This window comes from Ischnura elegans, chromosome 6, assembly GCF_921293095.1.
Source record: "Ischnura elegans chromosome 6, ioIscEleg1.1, whole genome shotgun sequence".
NCBI lineage: Eukaryota > Metazoa > Arthropoda > Insecta > Odonata > Coenagrionidae > Ischnura > Ischnura elegans.
In genome coordinates, this window is record NC_060251.1 from 78,785,995 (window position 1) to 78,804,369 (window position 18,375).

General features: G+C 39.9%; 1 protein-coding gene across 1 annotated transcript in view; it reads right to left on the bottom strand.

Annotated features, from left to right (window-relative positions):
- Window positions 1–274: 274 nt before the first annotated feature.
- LOC124161039 (cysteine-rich protein 1-like) overlaps window positions 275–18,375 on the bottom strand; it is a 115,607-nt gene continuing 97,506 nt past the window's right edge. Inside the window, exons 3-4 of the mRNA XM_046537186.1 lie at window positions 2,292–2,444; window positions 275–1,040 (exon numbers count right to left, since the gene is read on the bottom strand). Coding sequence (XP_046393142.1) covers window positions 997–1,040; window positions 2,292–2,444 — 197 coding nt within the window. The 3' untranslated portion in view covers window positions 275–996. The remainder of the gene's footprint in view (window positions 1,041–2,291; window positions 2,445–18,375) is intronic.

Sequence of the window (18,375 nt, forward strand, 5' to 3'; positions counted from 1 at the left end):
AATAAATTTTTCCCAGTAACTCTTCATTATTATGGTGGGGTGTTCGAAAATTTGATTTTACCGCAAATGCCTTACTAAGTGTTGGCTCTAGCTGTATATTGTGATACAAGCGCTGGGTCTACCGTTAATTCAGTAGTCACGTTCTCGATTAGACACTTTAAGCCCGGCCGAGAGTGAACATGGGAAGCAACCTGGGAATAAACCAGCTAACGGAGAATTGCTTTTACTTCACTTTTCTCATTCCTATACAGTGGGCAAAAGAAAAATTTAAAACTAAAATTTTTCAAAAAACTTTATTACAACTTATATCTTTGTTCCGGTAGCTAAAGTCAACAACAAAGAAAAATAATCAAACCATCATAACTATACGATGGGCTTAAACATGAAATATGAAAAAGGATAAACATAGGTGCACATTGACACTTAAAATTAGAATACAACCGTAGCTAATATTTAATTCTATTGCTACATAATAACAACTGTAGCTACCATGAAAGTTTCATAAATTTTAGCGAAAAGGGAGGAAACACTCCATGACAAAGATTGGCCGATTATAATAATACTGAAATGTACAGAGTACATCACTTAAAGTAGTTAATCCAATGGTTTGGGAATTTGACGCTACAAAATAAATGTAAACTACAAAAGGTGATATGGCAAATGCAAAAGAAAATATTCCAGAAGTACATATCACATTATGAAGGTCACTATGTAAACAATTGGTCCCAAGATGAAAGGCGGTAAAAATTTTAACCGCAAAGGAATGAGACACTCGTAAATTATTTTCTATATCCAGAACGAATTGAATAACAGAGATCTCAGGTTTTCCACTAATTAATCAGGGTGTAGTTTGTTCTAAACTCGATTCGACAAATATGGATGATGATCAACTAGATTGGAATCAGATCTTTGTACTGATGACATACTGCTGGACCAAGAGGATCCAAAGATCAAGACTGCATGGAATGTTGTTCGCAGAGACATCTCACACGAAAGTTACTTGTAAACGTAACTATCCACTCCTCCACCACGGCCAAAACCTGTAAAGATAAAGTCACAGTTACGTTAGCCATGAAGCTAACAAATATTTCCAAATGTTATCTTTTGGAACAATGATTCCATGATTATTGAAGTTTCACCGTATTCTACCCCGATTCCGCTTGAAAACCTTATTTTTCGAGTTTAATTTTAATTTTTAGATACCAAATGGATAAATAAAATTTTAAAACTAAAACAAGTTTTAATAAACAAAAATTAAATTTTTACATATTAAACATTATGTATTAAATTTTAGATATTAAAGCTTTGATATAGGAAAATGAAAAAAATGAACTGAGGGTAGCAAATACCAAAGTTAAATTGATGGCTGCCGAAGATTAGATTAAAAATTAACTTTTCGTCTCTAAATTCAGTTTTTAATGATGTAAAGTAATTTAGAACTAAGTAAGAGAATTATTAAATTGAAAATGAACGATCGGACTTTAATATTTGAAAATTTCCAAGAACTGTGAATTTCAACAGGACAATAATTAACCCCCAGAAAAATAGTGGCTATCATAAAATTCACACGGAAAGTCAAAGAGGTGTATATAATCATATAGTGCGGCATTTACTTAACCACTTTAGTAGATGAAATTCATGCATGCAGATAAATTTGATACTTAATAATGATGATGTCAACACCCGATTCTTACCAGTTAATCATTCCGCTAACATTTGACTTATGAAAAGTAAAGGTAAGTATCAAGGAAACCAAAACACTTAAACTGAGTCTGTAAAGATATTAGAAGCCTTAAATGGCAAGTTTACAAAACACATTAAAAAATGATCAAACACGTTGTAGTAAAAAAATTTCTCTGAAATTACTAGTTTTGAGAAAAAATTTTATTGGACCCCGTGATATAAACAATTATTTCAACGGAACCTTTCGACCTCACTTATCTCACAATGGCTGAGAATGCACTCTTAAATATACTGGAGTTATCACTCTCCTAATCTAGATTTACGAATAAAATTAATTAGGAAAATTGCACCTGATTTCAGAATTCAACGTTAAAAATGAACTTAATTGTACGCGGATAATGAGAACGGACGTATAACTGCCAACTTGAAATAAAACGTTCGTCGCCGTTCTAAAATGAATAATAAATTTGGAGGATAAAATGAACGATTTGAGATATTATATGAATGTGCATATGGAATGAAATAAAAATAATTAGAACACATTTGACACTAGGATTTATTATCATGATTACCAATGAGACATTTTGACTCGTGTTGGTCATACGAACCTCTGGGTCCATAAAGGGCAGCGTAGCACGGCTTATTGCAGTAGGGCTTGCCTTCATGCTCCGAATGACCTCCCGGGGTTAGGGTCTTGTTGCATTTCTCACAGCGGAGACATGACGAGTGCCAGTCCTTGCCAAGCGAAGTCTTCCTCTCGGCTGCAAATTGAAAGGGATAAAAGAAAAAAGAATATTAATTCAGAGAATATATACAGGGAGAAGGAACTGGCAGTTTTGACGATGAACACAGACCAAAGTTTGGGGTCAAAACAGCTTTGACTTTGAGGTTATAACAAAACCTATTCCAGGGTGCCAAACATGATGAACTACGATCAATGGGAGAGAAAACTGGCCTTTTATGGGTGAAGAAAAGAAAATGAACTCGTACCTTAACATTTACTTCGCCAGAGCGACATTATCATTAAATTGCTAGAAATGAAGCACAAGAAAAATCTGCCAATCTGTTTTATGCTCAATAATGAATTCAGCAGCCAATTAAGCTCTTTGTTAAAGGATCACAAGCCAGTAACTGTGGTAATAAAAATCTTCCATGCAGAGTCAACTAAATATACTGAAAAATAACCTTTTATTATTCTTTTACACATAAAAAGCAAACCCATACATTCACAAGCAGAAATGTAACCGTCGTTAGTTTACTAAGCAAACAGAGGATGGTTCACGATGAAATCCAGTATAAACGAAATAGGAAACCTCTATCGGATGCGTATTGTGGACCGTAAATAAATAGCAGTTAACACCTCTGAACCACCGCAGTCAAATGTAACTTCAAGTGCTTAGAAGTACATCAATGAACAGGAATTTAATTCACATACATTCATAGGTGGAATTCCCAACGCACATTAACATGGAAAAACTCCTTATAGCGCCAAAATGTTCACCAGTCGTCACCTAAAGCATGTGGTATTCGTAACTGAAGCAGAGCGAGCGCATAAGAGAGAGAGAGACCAAAAGCATTATGGCCACCATCTTGGAATCGAAAGTTACAGAAATAATTCTTAGTTACGTTACAAGCACTTGACCACGAAGCTTCGCGGCAAACGAATGGCAACTAAATCAATATAAAACCAAAATTCCCCTGAAAAGGAACAGGCTTTAGGAAAAACATAATTCACTGACTTCAATACCGGAGTCCAAGGATTTTATTAGCGTGGATATTTCTTTGTTTTAAGTTTTAAAAGTTGTACGGGGGAGCCAATCACGGAATAGAATTCGTTCGAAAATACCTTGTTGGCCGGCCCAGAGTCAATGCAGCTCGCTCATTAACGAATAAGCACAAGGGTTGTGAAAGGGGGGAAATGTCCGCAATACCACTCAACACAAGCGAATTAAATCTGCACAATGAGCAAGTAAGCGAAAAATAAATATATATACTTTTAACGTCGCGCGGACAACGGAACTTTTTCCCCAATCCGCATAAAACGAGCTTATAGAACTTAAAAAAAGCACCGAGAAGTGGACGATCTTTCAACCCCACCGGCAATCAACAACTCGGAACTAACTCGAAGCGGCCCGGACAGATGCGCCGATCCGCCGCGGGTGACCGGTACCGCCCTCCCGCCAACCGAACAATGACCCACCGGTGGATGAAATGACGGCCACACAATAATAATAAAATAAAACTCATAACCGCTCAAAAACGGCCGGGGAAGACAAGCGGAGGGAAGAGGCGGTAGACAAATGAACCGACACGCTCATTTCCTCTTCCTAGCGCGGTGACAATTGAATGTCGTCGGCAGTTAACGTCCAGGCCTTCAAGCCGCGTTTTAACGATTGTAGCCCACCGCCTGGGGACTTAGACGCTCATGTCAACCCCACTCGCGGGCTCTTGCTGCGAGCACAAAGCACGCGACAATGGCACGAATTCTGCGTTTATTCGCCCGTCTAGGTGTACGCAAAGAAAAGGCGGGATATGAGGCTCAGATTGGAGACTTCGCACGAGGTGGAGTGCTTGGAAAATACGGGATGGGCAAATATGGAAGATTGATAGGCGAGCAACGTGAAGCGCGCGGGTTAATCAAGCTGAGATTAAAAGTTTGCACGAATAAAATTGCGCCAGCAATGCCACCATTAATTGCGCGTGGGAAAGAAGACGAGTGGTCTGATCGCGCAAACCACCCCAGCGCTATGCATGACGCGGAGCGAGTTAAAAAATCTGCTTAACGTTCTCCATCACGGACTCGCTCGCGAATATTACACTAAAGTACCACAGGTACCGATTAGTATAGGTTTTCATGGAGTTCCAAAGAAGTAATCTGGGAGCCTCCCTTTCTTTCCAGCGCTGCCTTCTTCAATTCACAGTAAGGCCTTCACCCTTTCAATCCATCTAAAAATCCTATTCTCATACATCATGTCCAGCACCCGTTGTTTTTGTGAATATTAGAATGTTGAAAATTAATTTAAAAAGCTCACCGTTTTATTCGAACTGAAAAGAATAAACCACCCTGCCCTGACCAAAGTTCCAAGTTTAAATTTTGGCAGATAAAAGACTAATTGTTCAAAATCAAAAAAGTGGTGAGCATTCGCTTTACATTTGACACTGGAGTGATATAAATTCATTACCATATATTTCTGATTAGCTGTGGTATTATAATGAATATTTGCAAAGAAAGAATTTGATTGAAGATACCGAAATCGATGTGCTCCACTTTTTTGGTTCTAAAAATGCAGTCTTTTATCTGTAAAATTTAAACATGGGATCTTGGATTAAGGCAGGGAAGTTTACTTTATTCTTATTAGCTCCAATAAAATCACGAAATTTACTTTTAACTTCTTTTTAGTTTAAATAAAATCGATTTTTTATAATAGTCATTTATCTATTTTTAAAATACAACTAAAATAAATTATTTACATTCGCTCAGCGCGGAATGTACGGAAATAAGATATGAATAATGGCAAGAGTTTAAAATTATGCTGTAAGTGATTAATCAATAAAAACATTAACTGTCGACTATGACGGCTCACGCCGTCTATGAAAAACTACAAATAGCGTAAGAACGCACATTCATAAGGTTCTTATCTGAACTGGAACTATTAAGCCGATAGCTAATCGGTAAGTGGATTAAATTTAAATTATAAGATATTTCCCCGGAAGGACAAACAAAAAACAAAATAGAAAGTAACTTAACCTTTTCAGGAAAATTTTATTCTTCGTCGATGGAAATTACTATTTTTCGCTATTTAACCTTAATTTTGGTGTCTTAACACTTTGCCAAAAATATTGGCTATTTTTTGCGTAGTAAATTTTATGGTCTATGCCCATAATTATGGACAAATATTCACATTGGAAGGTAAAAATCCCCTTTAAATCATGCCCATTTAAATGGACAAAATGACTGAAAGGGCTGATAAAAACGTGGTAAAATGAGAAGGTTGACAGTGGCGTCGTGGCATCTAACCCGTAACTGAGGAAATCAAATTTAACTGAAACGGTCAAAATTTTATTCAATCCTAGTTTACAAGCCGAAGTTGTCTGACACAGCAGTCTCCTGTTATGCTCGACCCGAAAAATTACGCTTCCCACAGCCACAAGAATATATTTTACTTTTAAGGAGCCATGTATTTAAATAAATAGCAATTAATTTTAAAGAAATCGCATAAAAATAATGAATGAAAGTAAGGAAAGGTATAAATAGAAATTGAAAAACATAAAAAAAAGTTCTGACTTTTGACAATCCACAATAACAACTGCAAAGAAAAACTCCTTCGAAACTTTTGCCTTTAGGTTCTAGTGCACTTGGTATGAAAAAATAGGAATGATAACGTAAACGGCCTAAAAATATTTGATACATGGATAGAAATATATAACTGCTCCGATGATACTTGCAGAAGGCCATGAACGCTAGCGTATCAATCAATTTCCATGCAGACAGATTTCATTGTAAACCCACACCGCGAATTCATATAAATCAATGAAAAAATAGCTACTGATATAATTTAATACACCCGAATCCAATTTAGGCTACAACAAAAGTTACAATCACAAATTGGAGCATATTGGCTTTCAATTTGGCCAACGCGTAACTACATACATAAGTCCCGCTTTTTTCTCTCAATATAAATCCGAATTTCGAAATTTTGATTTCGATAGATGCATAAAAAAGCAAGTCAGAGAAATTTTCATACACAAGATATTGAAAGCATTACCATATCAGAAAATAATGACTAAACAGAGTAATTTTTCGGCCAACTCTGTTTGGATTAAACGCATTGAATTACTTTTGGAGCGTATATTAACGTGTCACGCGATTAACTACACCTTAAAACTTTTGCTGTCGACAAGTTCTAAAAAACAGTGCCATTTCAATCACAATATACTGAAAATTCAACGACGATATTTCGTGAGTAACCTCTGATAGGAAGAAACTCACTACCGTGGAAACAAGTTAGACAATTACAAGTAAGCCGTAGATTTCCGTAGACAACGGTTGATTCCACAAGATAATCCCGAGGCTTTGGTGGCACCACAAACATCGACACCCCTCTGTGATTCCGACTACATTCAAATTTCGTGGATCGATCGATGGATATGCAATCCTGATATATTTAAGATCATCTCATCAGACACGCAGCCAGACATTTCGCTTCGGGCGGAGCTACGGAGGCACAAGGGTTGCCTATATTTTGTTGTCAATTCTCACCCATCGGACGGATTTCATAAAATCAGAATTAAGGCCGTTTTAAACAGGGCACGTATTTGCACAATCTGAAATGTGTACGAAGGCGCATTTAAATTGCGCCGTATAAAGCGGTGAATTGCTAGAACTCATGGGAGAATGCATATGCCGTGAAATGGCAAAATAGCCCCTGTTCTAATTTCGTTCGTACATTCGCGCCATAATGAGAAATTAATGCAGTTATAACCTGCGCAACTACGTGCCCCGTGTAAAACGGCCTATATACTTGGTTTGCATTCCGAAAGTTAAATACATCATTCATTATACGGAGACATTATAAAATTAAATTGTACAGCCAAGTCGAGTATCAGAGGATAGCTGCTTCTGAGCCAGTGGTCTCCTCAGCAGATGTATAGCGGTTAGTCGCCACAAGAGTAAAATTTCGCGAGAAGTGACAGACCCCCTTTTGGCTACGTGCCTGGATCACATTTCAGTACCGAGCGCCTTCCATGAACAAAATATGGGCACTTTGGAGAGAGCCAAGAAACCTTTCCACGAACAAAAGAAACTAAAATCTAAAGAATACCAGCAATGACAAATATTTATCGCACCACCAAACAATCGGTCATTTCAGGTAACATCCCCTCCGCACGATCTTCTTCACGCCACTTTCCAAGGCACACCACAATATAACTGGACATTCCTCCCCATCCACCCTCCATCTCAGACATGCTCTAAAAAAAAGAAAGATAAGCATTGAGGTGGATAAGTCCGGTCTGGAAAAAAAGAGGCAAAGAGAGAAGTTGAGAGAGAGGCTGGAGAGTGAGAAGACGATAAGAAGAAGAGAAGTGAAAAGAAGGGAATTTTCGGAGGCCGAGAGAGAATTATTATGCCCGGGAGGAGAGGAGGGAGAGGTGCAGGGAGGCTTTGGGTGGATGAAGCGTTTTATCCGGGGAATAAGTAGCGATGAGCGTGGGGGACGAAGGAGGAGGAGAAATATAAGGGTGGGAAGACCGTAAGGTAGGAGTTTTTGGGGTAAGGGTAGAAGAAGACGCGTGGAAGCTTATTAATAATAAACCCGGACGGAATACAAAAAAACGCATTCGCTAGGGAAGGGAGGGTAGATAGGGATAGTATGGGGTTGAGATACTGAGGGAAACCCTGACGAAAGGAGGGGGAGGATATGCATAAGGGGTGGCTTTAGGGAATGAACGAATAAGGAGGGAGGGAAGGGGATGAATTCAGTTTTATTTTCGGTGGAGAGAGAGATAGAGAAAAAGGGAATGGAGAAAAGGAGTATGAGGGTGTTTTGGGGAATGGTATGGCGAGGCGGGAATCGAAACCCTAGGGTGTGTATGTCGGGAATGGTAAAGAATAGGAAGGAAAGAGAATGGATTGGGGAGTGAGGCTTGGGGTGAGCAAATTTTGAATGGTTTGGGAAGAATTGAACGCATTGGCAGTTTGAGGGGGAAAAAACCTTAACCGAGCCGAGAACTAAGAAACTTCTCCTACTGTTTAAAGGACTCATTTTTTTAAATCAAGGTTTGAGTGATAAACATTTTCCACCAAAGAATCGCGCATGAAATTTATTTTTTTCCCTTTCGTGTTTACAAATAACGCGGCAACTAACGCCATTATTCTCTCCAGCTCACGAGAAACGAAATTATTTATAAAAGTTTTATTGTGTGCACCCATAAAGGACGCGTTTCCGTTTTTAACCGCACTCTTACATTCCACCACAGTGTATAACTGCAAGGAAACCTACGAGATCCAAAGTTGAAAGGTACTCTCTCAGACTATTCAGTTAAGTTTTTATCGCACACGCAAATTTTACCCAACGGCATTTGGCTTAAGAGCGCATTATAAAAGTAAATCAAGTGATATGGAAATTTAATGCCCATTGTTACTTAACTGCTTAAACCTCAATAGTATCATAATTCGTCGAAGATACAGCAGCAGAAAATAATGCAGAAATTGCGAATTTAAAGTGAACTAGTAATTAGTTCTCTAGAAAATGAAGATAAGAAGTGGACTAAACCTTAACATCACATCGAGGCTCAGCGAAATTTTATGACTTAGTCCCGTATACAGTCAAGGACCCGGCTTACAACTTGCAGAGAAAAAAATCCGCCTTTAACTGGATGCAATCCTTCATCATATGAATGAGAATTCATTAATTTAGAAAACTGAGTAAAATGATACCCATTGCGACAGTGAATGGTAGTTTTAGGAAAGTAGGATTTGATTTTCCAGAGGAATCTCGGAAAATACGAGGTACGATCTTAGACGTAACCACATTGGTAGGTTGCATGACATGATTATTTCTTTTGTACATTTTGTTTTTACTGAGGTTAAGTAAGGACTTACCCCTAAACAACGACTAATAATAAGTATATTAGATCCCATCGTTTTATGTGAGAGTTTATAGGCAATGCGGAAAAATAATATGTCAGAGATGCACTACTCTAGAGCTACAATTAACGAGAGACATACTTTTTTAGTTTTTAAAGAACCTTATCATTGGTTTTATAGCCTTGATGCATGTAGTCTAATAGTGAAGAGAGAAATGCTTGATGTATTGGAGAATTTTGCTGTCATTATTTAATGAGGATCAGTCATTAGATCAAAGCTAAATTTTTTTAAGATATTCGACTTACCTGCAGCATACCCCTTTAGAAATCAAAGAAAAGGTATGCATGCCAAAATTTTAGCGTTCATAAAAGGTCAATAGTTAAAGGCAACATTAAAGACGTTTTTACGCCCACGAAACTCTCTTTTGAAGATGCACGATGTATTGCACATTGCCGAGATTGCCACTGATATGGAAATAGATATCAAGGATACGAACACTTTCATCAGACGGAAGTAACGTTAACACAGGACACCACCAAGTGCTTTATATCCATATGGACGAAAAACGTTTACTGCATCTAAAAGATAATTTGAAATAAGTTAGAAGGGCTGTGAACAAAGCGTAAACCAGCCCAACAATGTAGATATATTAATATCATTTACCCACAACGTTCGCTCGTCTTCATTGGCTACATTAACTGGAACTAACCCAATAAGACACGAGCGAAACCTTAAGTTATACAGAGCACAACAGCGCCAAAAAAATAAGTAATATAGATAACACAAAATGTACTTTGATTCCCTCCGCCACCACGGCCCAGCATAACGCGGACTCGACCCACACGTAGAACCGAAAAGTTCTAACAAGGACCGACGCGGTCGCCACCAGTCTCCCTCTTCAACACTTAATTAACGTTTCACATATCCGCGAGGCAGCATTTAACAGTGGCGACAAAACGTTCCGCAATCTCCTTCTACCCCGCGGAGTAAAAAGGGAGGGTGGGATGAAGAGAAGCTAGGCTTTTAATAGAGAGAATGGATTGGCATCAGGAGACGTGAGTGAGCCACTGCAAGTTAAGGGGGGGGGGGGAAGATGTGAAGAAAAGGATAGCGGTGCGGTATAGAAGCTACTCCGAAACAAGTACTGGGCAGGGAGGACAAGGGGGAGCGAGACTTTTTTTTAGTACGTAGACGAAGAGATATTCCGCGTTAACAGCGCCCAGAGACAATAGAGCGCGGGTTTGGCGGGGAAGAGTGAAGAGAGTAGCGGGAAATGGAGAAAAAAAGGATATGGCGGGTGAAAAAAATGGATACGGAGAGGGGTGGGGGGTATGGTTTTATTTTTTTTGGGTGGGGGGGGGGGGGGGGGGTGGAAAAAAAAAGGATTCTCAATTCTTTTTTTTTTATTTAAGGAGCGCGAGGAGGGGAAGGGGTAAGGCGGGAAAGGGAATCTGGAAAGCAAGCGGAGAGCTGGAAACAAAAGAACATCATCGTGCGGTCCGTACACTGTACATATAGATCCCCTGGCAACTCTTCTCTTTTTTTCCATGCAGCACCGAAATGGAATGGGGTGTGGGGGGAGTGGGCGAGTGGGAGGGGGTGCTTGCGGGAGTGTACCGCGGGGGGTTGGGAGGGGGAGAGGCGGTAAGGGAGAAGAGTGGAAAGAAAAGAGGTTTTGGTGGAAATTAGTAATTAGAGCAAAAGTTTCGCGCGTAATTTTCTCCCCTTTTTATAAATCCTTCGTCCCGCCCCCTACCATCGCCACACCACTCTCCCGTTCTTACAACGGCGCATTTGGTAACGTATACATCGAGTGTTTTTTTTTATTATTCGGGTGGGGAGGTTTCCTTTTTTTTTTAGACTACCACCACCATTGCGTTTAATTCATCCTCCCCGCCTTCTTTCGCGTCTTTTTTCCCTCGCCGTCCCCGGCACTCAAAAATCATGACTCCCTCCTAAACTCACCTCCTCATCTCCTCAGAGGCTCTTTCTTCCTTTTTCGTCATAAAAAAATATCGAGCCTAAATCCTCCCCCAACCAACTTCCTTCCCCATCAATGATCGCCCCGCTACGATCATACCAATACACAGGGTGTTCCAGGAGGAATCTGCAATACTTCAGAAGGTGGTGGGAATGACAACTTTAAGCATTTTTTTTTGTTATAAACATGAGGTTGCAACTTCTTAGTTACTGAGCTATGCCAAAGCAAAAATTTTGTAGGATACACCTTGCAGTTCCCATGAAAACGCTGAATATAACGTGCAAAAACGGAATGGATCTGAAATTTGTGCTTATCGTGCATTAGATATGTTTCACTCATTTTATGCTATCCGCAAAGAGAATGCTAACTTATTTTTACCATTGACTACGAATAATCGCAGACATTTCAACTATCTCCCACCTAGCAATGAGCGACAACAAATGGAAGCTTGACGCTTACACTCCGCGAGTATCAACAATACGATTGGACATGCTCACCCATTTTGAGATGGCGTCGGAAAATTATAATCGCATAATTTTGTCCAACCTGAATTATTTATTGTCCTTAAAAATTCAGAGTACAATAAATAAAATATCGAAGAGGCTGGATTGCCAAGAAAAACTGTTTTCATGGTAACTGCGAAGTGCATCTAAAAATATTTTCACTGTCGTAGCTCAGTGGGTAACTAAGGAGTTGCTACCCCATGTTTATGGAAAAAATTCTTAAAATTGTCTCACCAGCCACCCTCTGAAAAATTGCAGATTACTCCAGAAATACTCCGTATCGATACCTCCACTGCACAGACGCTCATCTAGTACTGCTGGGGCTAATAGATGAGCGGATTTGATTCGGTGGGCGATTGTTGACCGTTTGTGCAGTGGATGTATCGGTATATTATCCACAATCACCTCTTCCAAAAAGCTACTTTACACGTCAACATAGAACACGGTAGAACATAGATCGGAAGTAGGGACTCAAGAGCATCTAGCTAATCTTGTCAACACAGAACTGTCCCAAAAGTACCAATATGCTTCCTAATCCTATAAATATTAAAAGAAAGAAGTGGCAGTTGCGAAGGAGAAAAAATTTCATCGCCTCTTCTTTGCGAGAAAATTTAATAAATTTTTAGATATCATTATATACATTATAGGTAAAAAATGAAATAAGCAATCGTATTTGCATTAAATCGTAGTGTTTAATAAAATGCTTGAAATGGTCTCCCCTACCACCTACTGAAATATTTACATTCCTCCTGAATCACCTAGTATATTATCCACTACCCTTTCCCTTCGGTAAAGCAAGGTTAACACGTCGACGTAGAGTGCTAAAGCAGGGGCTCAACAAGGACATCTCGCGACTACTGTCAACACAGAACTGTCTCACAATAGCCTATACGCTTCGTAATGCCATAAATATAAAAATAAAAGAAGTGGCTGATGCGAAGGAGAAATAATTTCATCTCCTCTTCTTTGCGAGTAAATTAAATCAAAGTTTGGCTTCCCCTTGATCCCAAATATTATTAAAGTATTCTACCGACCAGTGGCGTAACTATGGGGGATATATCCCCCCAGAGCCTCAGAGAAATTAAAAAAAAATATTTAAAACTACTGTTTTCTAGTTTGGAAATATAACAACTGCATCTGCCTCAAATTAAATTTAAGTGCAAAAATGAAGTAAAATGTCATTTTTCAAAAATTTTTCTGGGTCCCCGTTGCCTGAAGGCTGGGGTGTAGCCCTCTAAAGCATATAGTTACGCCACAGCTACCCGCAAAGGTAGGTTTCCATGGAGTACTTGAGAAGCATTTTGGCAGCCTTCTCTTCCTTCATGGACACCCTACCTCTTCAATTCACAATAAGGCCGACTTCGTTTCATTCTAACTAAAATATCCTATTCTCCTCCCTCCTTTCCTTCTTTTACCTAACATTCTACCCTTCAAAACCGTTTCCAACATCCCCTCCCGCTAAGTACTCTCTCCATCTATCATCCACAGGAAAGCATCCCTAAATATATCAAGTTCACAATTCATCTGCTTGCAATAGGACTGGATAAGCCACAGTGGTCCAATTATTCCACCTGCCCTAATTTGATGCCATCTACACGAAAATTTACTCTATATTCCTCCATTAATTAAGGAAATCTCATTTCTGGAAATTCACTCGGCGATTACCATTACATACTCATAAATGATCAGGGTTATCAAATTCTCACTCCCTTTGCCATTATGCGGCAAGCGTTCTGATGCACCGCACAACTGTGAACAACAACACCGAACTATGATCGATTTGAACGAAGAGCGAGGCAACTAGTTACCGTGGAGATCGAATGCTATGGTTTTAATAGAAGGTTATACAGCATAGTCGTAATCGTTGTTCCATTCAACACCCTTCAATCATCCGTTATCCAATTAGCCGATTAGTTAGACTGAATGAGTATCTAATCAACCCGCGAAAGGTTGCGGAGTAACCCAATAAAAAGGAAGGAAGAATGAAGGGAAGAGAAAAATGCCGAAGAGTAATAAGACTTACGACGAGCTGACGAATGAAATTCTATGCGGGAAGAATACGCGTGGGTGACAATTAAAATGCTTCACACAAACCCACCTTACCCGATATACCACCAGTAATATCATAAATGTAGCGTATTTCCTACCACCAGAAAAATCATAACTCTAGCACATATCAACAGACAAGATTGTATGAATGAAATACATGTTGCCTGAAATACATAATAAAATTCTGAATCGAAAAAGCTTTGTAGATTCACGTAGACAACTTCATTCTCGACCAGTTTCGTCGCTGTACGACACCACAGATGCAGGAAAAGCACGACCTTATATATTTTGAGTCAGAACTTGGCTAGCCTTCCACCCCGACTGACTCAGTATATATAAGGTCATGCTTTTCCTATGCTTGTACCTGACGATGTAGCAGAGACACGAAATTGATCGAGATTAAAGTTTTTAATGTGAAATCTACAGCGTATTCGATTCAACAGAAAGCAATTTCAAGGAGTCACGCCACAAACTATGCATAATAAAATATTAATTCATGGACATTACTATCAACTTTTTCAGTCCTCTTAGGCGAAGGATTGCCCCCAACGAATTGAAGCGAATAACCCTTCCTCGCACGCCATTCCATCCCCTCCAAGCCGCACACCTTCGGCCATTTTGCATAGCATTGCTTCATTCCGTAATTCCCACAATCCCTCGCCCTACCGTCCCCGACTCTCGCCCAACCCCCGGGATAAAGGCGGGAAAGTCGTCATTAGCCCAGGATGAAGGGGGAGGGGCGGAATATATATGCGCAAGGGAAGGGTTCTCGGATGGAGGAAGAGGTTCCCGACAGGGAATATCGAAGGCAGACAGCAATCGCCGAGGAGAGGGCGCAACTAGAGGTGGTCGCCGCCGACACCGAAAACGAGTCTACGTAGCGACGCGCCATCATATTAATTATTATTACTATTAGAGGGGAGATGATGTTGAAAGCGGTGTTAGAGGGTAGCATGTTCAGTAAACGAGGGAGGGGTAGGAATAGAATAGGATTTTTATATACTTAGAGTGAAAGGGAGTAGGCCCCACAGTGAATTGAAGAAGGCAGTTCTGGAAGGAAAGGGAGGCCCCCAGATTACTTCTTTAGTACTCCATGGAAACCTACCTAAATCGATGGAAAACTATAAAAATTATTATCATTATTATTATTATAAAAGTGTTCTTTTGATTAAAGTAGGTTTCTATCGAGTAGTTAAGAAGCATTTTGGTAGCCTCCCCTTCCTTCATTCTTTGATTCACAGTAAGGCCTATTGCAATACCGCACCATCACTCTATTATACTACACCCACATTAATAACTTCCTATGGTAGCTAATGCTTCCATCAAATTATGATCTTTTAAGCCCACATACTCACCTAGTTTTCGCCAATATCATTTGCTGCTATTGTCAGTTCCTTTAAAATTTGTTGAAATAAAAATATTTAAATAAAAGCTTGCTGAGTAACCCAAGAAAATAAAGGAAGAATCAAGAGTAGAGCATAATGCCGATGAGAAATAAAACTTATGCCTAGAATTTAACTTAGGCGGGAAATAGTATTCGGCTTCCTCAGTAGGTATCTCTTTCCACACACATTGAAAACAAATAGTAACTAGACTGATGCAAAAGGGTGCCAAAAACAAAGATATGTGAGGAAGTACAACGTAGTTTTCACAAAAAAATGTACCCGACATCCGAAGAAAAAAATTCCGAAACGCAACACGAGATTCTTGCTGGACAGCACATTGAACAGTAATTTTGAGGGAAAAATCACCTGAAAATCATGCCAATTCCTGGCTAAATTCTGCTAGTCGTTAAATTTCTCCCGGACTCTTAAATGAAGACGCGGAGCGAGAGGAAAACTAGGGGGGTTTCGAAAAATAAAATTAAACGAGGCAATAAAAGGGAGGGATAAGGGTGTGCAGATGAAAAAGGGAGCAGGCGGGCGAGGGGATGGAGTTTGCTTAAGACGGTGGAGAAAGGATTTGGGGGAGGACAAGTTCTTACGGGTAGAGGAGTAAGCGAAGGGGACGACTAAATCCTGCCCCCTTTTCCTAAGAAGAAAGGGGACGGTATAGCAGATCGCAGAGTCTATGGATTAAGTGAGACTTTTTTAAGTTCGAGAATCGCACAGAATAGTGCAGGGAGGGAAGAAAAGGATCTTGAAAAGTCATCAAATCGGACTTAACCGGTGCAGAGCACATGTGTGTGTGTGCATACCAAACCAAGTCCGGTTACAAGGCGGAGAAGTTTGCATTTTACGGGACGAATAGCAAGAAATGAACTCTGACGACGGACTGACCGGCTTTAACTTACGGATTTGCAGTGCATCTCCCGGTGAAAATGAGTTGAAAGTAGCACACTGCGATTTTGAGACTCATTTTCATAAAGGACACTTGAATCAAATCCTTAGGGATAACCCAGGATTATGATGATATCGGATAAGTTAGCTGAAAACCACTCAGATTATTGAGAATTATTTTCTACAGGAGTTAAAAATTTATCACGAGTGATAAAACAACAACACATAGTTCAAGTGGATGATTTACTAAATTTACTAATGAGATAAACTAAAACGAGAAAGTAAAAATGTTGCGATAAATTGGTCTAACTTGTGTACAATTGTATTAACTAAATCTGCCATAATACTTCCGCGAAGTCCCATCTCCGAAAATAACCTGAACAAAATTATATATTCCTTAATCACAAATCGACAACAAAGAAAATGACACCATACTAAAGTTATCGCGCTGATTTCGAAGGCCGATAAATTGCTTCGACTCATATACAATTCTATTTACTAAACCTGTTATAATACTTCCGTGAAGTCCCATCCCCGAAAAAGAAATCGGAAAAAATTATTTATTGCTCAATCGTAAATCCACAAAAAATAGAATGACATCATAGGTACATACTATAAATACTAGATATATGTGTTTATTCTTGAGGCATATAAGAAAGGCAAAAAGGGGATCGGGTTGGTGTGGTGGCTAGAGTGTTGGCTTCCCACCCAGCGGGCTCGGGTTCAAATCCCGGCAGCGGCAGAGAATTTTCAAAGACTGCCCGATCCCTGCTTGAATGTTGTGTGGAGGACATTTCAAGCGCAACACTCCGTCCGTCGGATGGGACGTAAAGCCGTGGTCCCCTTGGCGCCTTTCGTTAAGAGCAGGCTAATGCCGACGCCGGGTTTCTCTCCACCCTTCCTTCCATACCCTTCCCTCATGGCGCAAATGACCTAAGCTGTCGGTCGCCTCCTCAAAATACCAATACCAAGAAAGGCAAAACCGATCTAACGGACGCTATCCGATGACGATACCTTCCATTAGAGCGAGTTTTTTTTCGCATGCACACATATTTGCCCTCGCATTTATATTAAAAGGTAGGAGTCCTTGGAGGATTTTCAAATTAGTCAAACAAACAGCTCGCGGAGACCTCACCATGCACGCACACATGTTCTCAACCATCCTGCAAAACCCTCAACTCCAAATTCATCCACATGGGCCATTTTAATCCGTTTTGGGACCTTGTAAGCTTTCACCGAATTCCGCACCCTGCACTCACATGATGTCCTACGCCACCCGATGACGCCTGGGCGAAAGGAGAGGAGAGCGGCGAACCCGCGGCGCGTGGCGAACATTTACAGCGATACCTTACAAGGTTCGAGGATTTACCACTCTGCCGAGGGCGACGCCACGGAGAGGAAACGGAGCCTATTGGATAGCGAAAACAACTGTGCATCGAAATAAGATCTCCGACGCATCAAACGACGCGGATATAATGCGATTCCCTCGGCGAAGGGATGAGAAGACGATATCAAAAGAACCCATCCGTGAAATATACCAATGACTGCTTGAACGTCATCGTATTTGAGGAGGTTACCAGCTAAACATTCTCATGTAATTGTGAAATATTAAATACTGGTATTTTTTATGTTTTTTCTTAAACTTAACATATTAATGTCACATTCACAGATTCAGGCGCATTCAGCTCGTGAGACACGAATTAGGTCAGTTAAGTCATATGCCTCAATGGCAAGATTACGATATTAATAAGGCAACAAAATCCGTTCGTAAGAATAAGGAACTGACAACTGCCTTAAAAAAAATCACACAAAATTGGTTTCAGCGATAATACACCTCAGCTACTCAAAAGGGCGGCGAGTGATATCAACGCCGTATCAACGGGCAATTATGAGCTTGCAAAGCCTTGCATGTTTTCATGTTTTACCAACCAAAAGCAACAGCCAACACCAAGGGGACAACACTGAGGCGGCACCAATTCGTCCCGAAGTAACTTTGTTTATGGTGCCACTTTAGGCGCATTTATATCAGCTATCACAATGTCCGCGGTGCGACGATGTGCGCAGAACAATCCACTTATTCTCAATATTTGCAGTGTGGTATTTGCAATCGCGAGGAAGGGCATTAGAAAGTCAGGAATTTGATAGATCACACAATCATAAGCCAAGAATTCTAAGATTGGTTTGAACATACAGTAAGTATATTCTTATATTATCATATACTTACTCTATGGTTTGACGCAGCTCTCCATTCCTCTCTCCTATCCGCCAGCCTTTTCATATCGACGTATTTTT